Here is a 10,091-nt window from a genome sequence, read left to right as displayed (position 1 = left end):
CAGACCGTTTTACTAGGATTAAGTTCAGGCCTATTAGACCCCAGTCCCCACTCAGTAAAGCAATTACTGGCTGTGTTTGCTGCCTTCCCCAAATTTGCAAAACAGCCCGTGATCTCCATGTGTGCAGTGAAGAAACTTATTTTTTAACAATATAAATAAGACAGCAGCGGGACAGCAGGGGAGAGTCAGCTCAGTTATTTTCTTCACAAATACACAGCATAATAGGGAATTTAAAAGAAGTAAGAGTCAAAAAGAAAGCAACTTTTGCAATGCTTAAGCTATAGGACAACTGATAGGGGCAAAACAACTATGTCTTTAAAAAATGGAGATGCTATTTTGCTTTTGAGGAAGCCCATGTGCTGCTAGAATGGGCTTCAGGAGCAGAGCTTGTACAGCTGGACATTTTTTTTTATTTTTTTTTCCCTAAACCACTGCAGGACTAGGAAAACAACTACAGAAACCATGGATATGTACCAAGCAGCTGCACTAAGCAAGCCCATTTTCATGTCAGCCCCACTACTCTCCATATCAGAGCATTTAGCAGATGTGTAAGGAGAAGACAAGTGCAGGACACCTTGATCCTCCTCTGGGATGTTCAGTGCTGTTACAGCCAGTATCAGCTGTGCTGAGCTGAAAGATGAGAGATGTTCACCTCCAGTCTGCCCTATTGGGTACTCCAAGAGAGCATTTTCCATCCTGCCGCCATTACTCTGAGGGCCCTGATACATCACGGTATGGTTTGGAGGCACAGCAGGATGGATGCATCCCAGCTGGCAGTCACTGCTATAGCTCAAATCCTTCTAGCCTTCCAGCCACAGCATCAGAAACCTTAGGACAGACTAAGGATGCTGTTCTGCAGGCAGGATTTGCAGTTAGTGTTGACTTCCACATTACACTCAGCCTATGCCTAAGCTTCCCACTTGGGAAGGAGTTTAGGGGGCATTTTCATAAGTGGCTTAAGCCAGCATAAGATCTGCATCATCTCTGAAAGAGGCAGTCTCATTCTCCTTCATCCCTTTTCTGACCATAGGTTCCTACCTTTCCCCACATCAGCAACATCAGAGCTCTCAAGCAGCCAAACGATGGGTTACAAACTCATCTTTTCCTTTCATAGGATCCATGCTATACATGTGCCAAGGTTTTGGATGTACATTTTCCAACTACTTTAAATGCAGCCACAGCCCACAAGCTGTAGTACTGACCAGATTATCAGAAATGCTCAGCACAATAAAGCGTCCCATGAATTTAGGTACACAAAGTCTTTAGATTTTGTAGGAAGGTGACACTTCCAAAAACTGGCTGTCACTGTAATGAAAGCTTTTGTTCTGATTTTTCCCCCTCCTTCTATAATTGAGTTAAAACAGAGGCAGGAATCTCTCTATTTGGTCTCTTAAACAAATCAAGTTAAACACTAGAAGTTTCAAAGTGCTTTAATAAAACTCAATCTTTTTCTTTTACTATTCTGCCTCTTAATTCTTCCTGGCTATGAACATACACTTTTTAATGAAAACAACTTCAATGGAACATAAACGTTTCTAGGAAAACATTAGCAACTTGTTTTCTTTATTACTTTCTCATTTTATTTATAATGAAGAAATAATTATTTCTAGGCTGTTTCCTGCCAGATGCTGCTCTAGTACCTCTAATAGGACATATCTTAAAATAACTGCTTGGTAGCAAGAAACTAAATTTTTCATCCTTGCTGATATTTTCCCTTCTCTTCCTTTTCTCTCTCTGTGACTTGACTCAAGATCTTTCATAAATTCTGACCTTCATGTATTTTTTGTCCATTATTTATAATTGATGCAATTGACAAAATTGCCTTTGTAGAAGAAAAAAATGACCACATAGGGTACCTAAGGTTCAAGGAAGGCTGTGAGCCTCTGCTTTAATGCCAGAGGAGGCAGGGGAAGAATCCTATAGCTGTGGTTTCACAATAACTTTAATCCACCCCAAAACATAATCCCAGCCTTCTCACCACCTCCTTTGTACCAGAACTAACACAGTGATCCAGATCAGAGAACTGATTCAGCTGCCTGCTAACTCAGACAAAAGACAAAAAAAAAAAAAGACAAACTTGCTTTTAGCTAGACAAGCTATTTCAACCAGCTCACCATGACCACACCAGTACTTCTTACCACACAAAGCAGACAGCAAGAAGGTAGGAGCACAGTTAGTTTTGTGGTAGAGTAATAATGTAATAACGTTGTCTGTCTGGTGCAGACTGCTTCAGAGGCTAGTAGCACATAAGCTAGCTCCCATCCATGATCCCTTCAAATATGACTCATGTACTCAAGACCTGGATTAAGCAGCAGTGGATTCGTCTCCACCATGAATTTGCTACAGGCGTTGATCTGCAAAGGCATCCTTCTACGTTATAAAAGGCTGCCTTAACGTAATTCTACAGGAACCCTGGTTATCCAAAACTCCTTAAATCTCCATCAGCAGTCTGGTGCTAGAAAGTGTGGTCTTAAATTAATAAAAATTAAATGAATGTACATACAGAAAACCTGATTTACTTAAAGTATGTTATGATGTATATTACTTATTTGATGACCTAATGAAGTCTAGCAGGGAAATTTTCAAGCTTGCAACTGTAAAATGGACTGTGAAGTTACTGTATAGTGAGGAGGTTCAAAAAAACACTATTAAAGTGCTTTGAAAGCACTTAATGACACACTTGTACGTGTTCTTGAGTTCAACATGTCTGGTTCTCCATACTTGTGCATCTTTACTTACCATGGAGATGAGCCACCAGCACAAGATGACAAGGCAAGACAAATCAGTACTTAATTTTGCAATGCATTGAACTCACAAGTCCAGGTGAGTGCTTCATACAGTCACATGCTTCTTCTCCCAATCTCCAGATAAGAGTTTTCGAAGGAGTAAAACATATTCCCATATAAAGATTATTTCTTTAAATGCTTATTTTATGCCAACCAACCATCTATGTGGATACAGCATTCACTAAAACAGACTGTAAACGGTGAAGTAGATCAACAACGACAAGAGCAACTCAGATCTCTGTTCCAGTTAAGGGTTAATTCAGTAGTACAATTTTTTTTTTTCCCCATCAGGATATTTTCCCTTGAAAATACAGATATGAAGATAATAATAATAATAATTCCTTACCTCACATGGTGCTTTGCATCCAGAAAGGTACTCTTTCAAAATAAGCCTGCTTGCAAGCGTATCTTGAGCCTGCTTCCGTTACAATTCAGAGAATTCATATTATTTGAATGTTTTTATATATATGTATCCAGGCTGTGATCACATTAGTATTTTTAAATACTGAAATTATGCTACTATTTAAAGAGATCATTTTATAGCTGTTGGGAGTTTGGATGCTTTTTCTAAAAAGGGAGTCTCCAAGGCTTTTTTTTTTTTTTCTTCTCTGTTATTTTTATTTTAAAGATGACATGACGATTTCTCAGGAAAGAAGGAAAGAAAATAGAATTATGACCAGAAAACATAGTGAGCTGCAGTGGATAGTAACTGGTTTGCTTTGAAGTAAGCTCTTTCTCTTGAAATAATATAAAAAACAATAAGGAAGTGTGAAGGAGATCTGTAGATGCATTAAGTTATGGACTAGAGGGTAAAACTAATCAGTTCTGAAAAGGATACCTACCACATTTTCAAATCCACATGAAAATAAAGTATGGTTTACAAGTTCCATCGATCTTACAATAATTGCTTTTTCATTCCCTCCAGTTAAGAACACAATAATTAACATTAGCAAAGAGAGAGTTTTTCCGAATGCTCTGTACTTCTCACTACTCACACTTGCTTAGAATGTGCCAAAAATTTACTTTCAAAATCTGATGTACTCAGAACATGCTGAAACTGAACAACCACACTCATATTCTCCAAAAAAAACTACAACTTGTTTCTAAGTAGAGACCTACAAATGAAGACTATAAAAATTAGTGTGTATCAGACTCTTCCAAAATGATGCACTTTCCTTCCAAGAGAACCAGTAGGCCTGATTTCCCTTCCACTGAACCATCTGTTTTTTTGCACTGAGTTTTATTTACACAATTCTGCTCCTCCAACTTTTTAATGTACTGATTTATGTTTGTCAGACCATCCATAGAAGTGCATCCCATCCTCCACTTTCCACTGACCTCATGCAAACTTACTGCCACACATCTCTGCTGTTCTCTAATACTTCTAAAACTCTGATCATCTTTGGCTTTATCCATGTCATCATTAAATGCTATATGTCACCTAGCTTTCTCAACAATGCATTTGCCATTTTTTTTAATCCATGATTTTAACTTTAGAATTAAACAAATCCAAAAGCAGTGTTTTTCAGCTGTCTGTATTGTAATTTATAACTTTATTAGCCATACAACAGCTTTTCATTTAAAGCTATTGGGATTTGGCGGGAGACTGTGCTACAGAAGAAACCATGCTCCAGCTTCTCACACTAAAATTCTCCTAGAGAATCTCCTGAAGTATCTACAAGAAAGTGTCTCAGGTGGCCAGCATGTCTCTTACACAACCTGTGTGTGTGCTCTTTTCTTCTGTTTTAGCCTACCCCTTCACTTCCAACAGCACAAGGGATATACACTGTATATTCCGATGTTCTGACAACATACATGTAACTTCACTACCTCATAAGGTGCACTGTGTAAGAATGACATACAGGAGGTATGCAAGAAAACAGAAGGAAAAAGAATTCTGCACTTATCAAAAATAGCTAGTTCATTTTTCTCTGGAAATAATTGGTTAAATCCTATTACATATAGTTAATTGGTTTTCCCATTTTTTTCCAAGTCCATCCTGAGTCATAAAAATGATGAGATGCCCAAGACTATGCTTGAGCTCCCTATAATCGATAACTTTTAGCTCTTGTTAATAGAAGAGCTCTAGTCACATTCCTTATTAAATTATTTGCTTCTTTGATTCAATTATCATATGTTCTACTTGCCTGATTGCAAGGTGACATAGACTGGGTGACTTAATTTACAAAATCTGCTTTTTTTTAAAAAAAATTAAAAACACATGGGAGAAGAAATCCAGAGCACCTCAGAAATGTGCCATTGACATCCATTTGATGGAGACAAGTCCCTTCTGCAGGCACAAAGACTCCAGTTCTGCTGCTGAGCTCTAAGAGGGCTGGGGTTTGGATTTGCCTCTTTACTTGACTTCATCACTTTAGAAAATTAAGTGAAAATTCTTAGTAGCAGGCTGAGAGAAATTTGACCTTGCACAACTTGGCCTTACAGTTGACCATGAAATACACTTCAACACCTGTGAAGACAATCTTCTTGAACTGCGTTTTCAACCGTTTTTCTCAAATGACTGCATCACTGGTTGGGGCTGCATCACTGAAACCTGTGGGAGTTTTGCTATTGGTAACAATGTCTCCGAGGAAACAGCAGTTAGTGGAGATTGATCTCTGCTTCCTGGTAAGGTTCTTTAGCTCTCTATGCAATTTTTTTTTCCTGGTTAGAAAGATGACTATCTGAAGCAATTGGTTAATTTTAAATGACTGTGCTACTGTCAAAAAAAAAAAAAAAAGGTTGTTCAACAAAACCAATATTAAAAAAAATAAAAATCTTGTAAAGCTCATCTCACTCAAAACCATCCCTAGTAACCTATCTGGTCACTGAAATGACACCTGCAACACTCTCCCTTGTGATTTTAGTTACCAGTGTTGAACATTTGGCCCTCTATATTTAGCATATTACTGCCTTGCTTTTTTTTTTTTTTTGTGCTTCTAAATTACACAGTATTCAGAACCAGACAGTATTTCTGAGTATACTGCAGGCTGTTTACTGTTTCTGATCACTCCAAAAGGAGATTAATTATGATGAAAAAACCACTGTTAACAATAACCTTCTATCTACATTGTCCTTATGTACTTCAGAAAGCTAGTTACGATAATTTCCTCATACACAGGAACACAATAATGTAGTACAGTACAATAAATTAGTCCTAGACTCAATGAGAATTTTTATATCTCATTTTGAATATTAACATGCAAGTGTTGGAAGGTAATTCAGAAATATATTGACAGATTAAAAACATTTGTTCTGAGATATGATTAAAAATTTCTTCTAACATGGAAGCATAGAAATTAATAATTGGAATTCCATTAATTTTTGCAATCCTTTTTTCCTCCTTATAAGTCTTCAATATGAAACAGGACATATAAATGAATCCAAGTATCATATTTAGATTGACCTTGGTCAAATAGCCTGAACCAGTGTTGATCCTACTGAACAATGCACTGAAAAAGCTGATTATGTGAGCAGTAGAGGGGGATGGGTGGAAGAGACAGCTATTTCTCATGAATAGTTTAAAGCTCTGTCTGAGAGAAAATATACATGTTTTTCATCAGAGAGAAAAGCAAAGAATAACTTCAGTAACTTCTGGAGCAAATTCTAGGTTCCCAGCACACACAAAACCATTGTTCTTTATAGTATGAAAAATATAACTCTTGTGCAATTATGATTAGCAGTTGGCAAAGGATTAGTTTTGTTTCTTCTTGCTTCACAAAATAAACAATCTCTTGTAGAATATCTTCTATTCTGACAATCTGCAATAATATGACTTAATTAGAGAAGAAACAGTCACAGGTCCTAGTGATACCTCCAAAGATGCAAACTACTGCAGCTACACAACTTGCATGGGTGCTCCATTTCTGGTTCTGCGCTATGGCATGTGTAATGGTTTTCCAAGGACTGTTGTAATCTCAACCTTCTTCTAGACATAAAACACAAAACGGAAAGGACCATGCCTAGCCTCTTGAGAATATCACTTAAGTAAACAAAAAAAAGATTAAGGTAACTGTTTATATTACTACTTCTTAATGAAGTCATGTAAGACATCCCAAATCCTATGCATCCTATCATAAACGTTCTAATGCTATACATGAAGTAGGAGCCTGGGATCCGTACTACATGCTGTAAGACACGTTTCTTATATTCTCCCAAGTCCTGTAAACTAGAGGGTCAGATTCACAGCTATGAAATAGTTATAAAATTTGGATAGAAAGAGGCAAAGAGATATGGTCACTGTGCACTGATTCTTGTCCCAACTCTGTTAAGGCAGTCTCACACATGACCTCAATCACCCCAGTAGCTTGTGATTTCCATCAGTCTCTCAGTCACTTGACCACTACTTGGGCAGAGAACCCCACAACACTCACCTTATCTTCCCCCCAGTATAAAACTTTGACAATGGGCTACCAATCTGCTACACAAATTAACTGAAGATAAGAATTGGCCCACTTGAAGGAGAATCAGCTGCTTCCTGACCCTTTAAAGGTATGCTGAGAATTTGAATTTTCATTTGTTGCCTGCACAGAAACAGTAGCCATTTGCCTCGCCAGATGGATCTCTGCAAACATGTTTAGATTTATTGCCAGCATATCTTCTACCCGTTCTGGTAAAAAGAACAATGCAGATAACATTTTTATCACGTTTAAACTGTTCACGTTTTTGTTGTTGTTTTAATAAAAATGGGTAATTGCCTGCTTGCATATTGAGCCAATAAAGAAAGCACCTATCTATGCATAAGAGAAACAAATTGACCATAAATATACATTGTGTTCTGCCCTGCTTCGCCTAGAAGCATTCTTTTCCTATTTATGTCACAGCGTTCCTTCAGAAAAGGGTGTCTTGCATTCACTCAAAGATGTGCCATAGCCATGCTCATCAAAGCACTGGAAATTTTGTTTTGCTCAATTCTGAAGCTACTTCAAAATTTGTTGAAAATTTAGCTTGAAACAAACATTATATAAAAGAGGGGGAAGAAATATGTGTTCAAAGGAAATCAGAAGTGTCAGACTGAAAATTATGGAAAACAAACAAACAACAAACAACTCAAAAGCATCCAAAGGAAAGAACAAAATTCAAGCAGTTGAACACTGTGGGCCTGGTTGCCTTCTACCACAACAGATGTAATTTAGGAATAAATCCACTCAAGCTGGTCAGCAAAGTTGAAGAATCACATTTAAGATCACCTTACCAAACAAAAAACTCCAATTTTGAGAATTACATCAGATTTCAGATTTTATAAGGTTCACTCATTCCTATTTTGAAGTGAGAATTTCTCAGGTTGCAATGCAAAATAATGTTTAGTAAAAATATATGGAGCTCTACAACTCCTTTGCATAACTTTTCTGGAGTTGCACTCTCCCAGGCTGGACTCCATTCTCTCGTTCCACTGCTCATTTTTCCCCCATTCTGCCAATTTTAATCTAGCAGGCAAAGTCCTTTTCTAGCAAGTACTGTCAAAATATTCAGGACATAGGCCTTGCACTCAAAGAATGCAATGTTATGTCCAGACAGCGGTGCTAAGTGCCTCAGGGATTTGTGGTAATCAGCATGCATAATTCCTAGCAGTCAAGATGTGTTCCACTGCACAGTTGTGCACCTCTGCCTTTGATTTGTTCCCTCTGCATGTTCCTCCCAAAGGCAAGCATTCTGTCTGAAGAGACTGGTGGTTCACTGCTAGCTGAAGGGAGGAAGACAATTCTGTTACCTATTACTCTGGAAGGACTTTACTAATTATCCCCAATAACTCCAGCCTTTACAACGGGAAAGTAGCACACAGCTTTTATAATTATTGACTTTTTTAAATAGTTTCAAAAGAAGAAACTCTGCATCAAATGTGAGTATAATTTAGGAACTACTACATAGCAGCAAAACTACATTAGACTTTCTGATTTTTCCATGGTATCCTTGGATAGATACACCACCCAGTAGACCATGTTAAATGCTCCAAAGGTAACAGGAAATAAAATACGTGCATATTTGTCTATCTTACTAGTGCCAGAGTGGGAGGCAGGGGGAGCAGGTGGTGTGACAGCCGATGGTTTTGCAGATGCTCCTAATGTATTAGGTGTGGTGGTCTGAATCTGCTCCAGTCTAGATCCAAGCAAGTGCTGAATGGAAGGGGATCCAGCTGTGGCATGCTGGGATACAAATCCAGTTAAAATTGGGGTAGAAGGAGGAGCTGGAGGGGTAGCTCTTGCAGAAGATAATGTCTCTGATGCATTGATGCGTGTGAAAGGGTTGGGACTTGATGCAGAAAGAGAGTGGGGTGTAATGTCAGAAGACCCCTGCGCTACAGAGGGAGTCTGGATGGAGCTGTGCCTTGTGTCAATTCGGCTCCCACCATCAGCTTCTGACTGTACTGTAGCATTCATTCTTTTCCTCACATTTGAATTGGCATCTGTACTCTGCAAAGTTACAAAAAAAAATACTAGTCAATCTTAAAATAAACACTAAAACAGAAGCAATGGAAACTTTATAATCAAGTATTAACTGAATAATACTCACAAATATCAATAGTAGCTTGATCCTGAAGTACAAAAATACCATATGCTCATGGTAATAGATTTAATAGCATATAAAGTGATAAACAAGAATTCCTTTTACCTGTGGCTGTAATACCAAGGTGAACATATCCAACACTGCACACTCCATGTGTTATGGTACCTACGTAAACTTAGTAACATGAGGCTAAGCATTCTTGGGTTGGGATTTTTTCAGGCTCACCACCAAATAAAATTGTCTGATGCTTGCTTATTTCTTTGATAATACACAAATATTCTAGAACTGACTTACCAGCCACGATGGTTTACTTCTGCTTTTCATCTCTGTAAAAGTAACTACCATATATTAGGAACTGTAGTTTTCCTTAGATAGTAAATGCTACTAAAATTCTAGTATTTACCAAACCAAGTTACCCCTTTCTTGTTCCTTAAAAACAAACAGACAAACAAACAAAAAAAAACAACAACAACAACAAGTCAATGCTTTTTCACATCAACCATAGGCAATAAATTATCCAGCTGCAACTGAACCAGTGAATAAATCAGTCTTTCATCAACTACTCCTTTCCTTTAATTAACTATGAAAAGTGGTGAATTCTCCATTACTCGATGTCTTCAGGCAAGTCCGGATGTCATTCTGAAAGATATATTTAAGCCAAATGGTACTTATTAGGCTAGATGAGAAACTAAAATACAGATAAGGATGTAGAGATGGCAAATCCAGCAGGTTTTAATATTTTACTGACTTCTGAGACTGGGACTTGGGCTCTGTCCTTCTTTCCTGTATTTAAGAACAAGC

At 37.7% G+C, this 10,091-nt stretch overlaps 1 protein-coding gene across 1 annotated transcript in view; it reads right to left on the bottom strand.

Annotated features, from left to right (window-relative positions):
* Positions 1-5,704: 5,704 nt before the first annotated feature.
* Positions 5,705-10,091, bottom strand: part of GABRA4 (gamma-aminobutyric acid type A receptor subunit alpha4) — a 40,757-nt gene continuing 36,370 nt past the window's right edge. The window contains exon 9 of the mRNA XM_032186556.1: positions 5,705-9,196. Coding sequence (XP_032042447.1) covers positions 8,663-9,196 — 534 coding nt within the window. The 3' untranslated portion in view covers positions 5,705-8,662. The remainder of the gene's footprint in view (positions 9,197-10,091) is intronic.

Source organism: Aythya fuligula, chromosome 4 (assembly GCF_009819795.1).
Source record: "Aythya fuligula isolate bAytFul2 chromosome 4, bAytFul2.pri, whole genome shotgun sequence".
Taxonomy (NCBI): domain Eukaryota; kingdom Metazoa; phylum Chordata; class Aves; order Anseriformes; family Anatidae; genus Aythya; species Aythya fuligula.
Note: the sequence above shows the minus strand (reverse complement) of the source record. Positions and strands in the feature narration are given on the sequence as shown.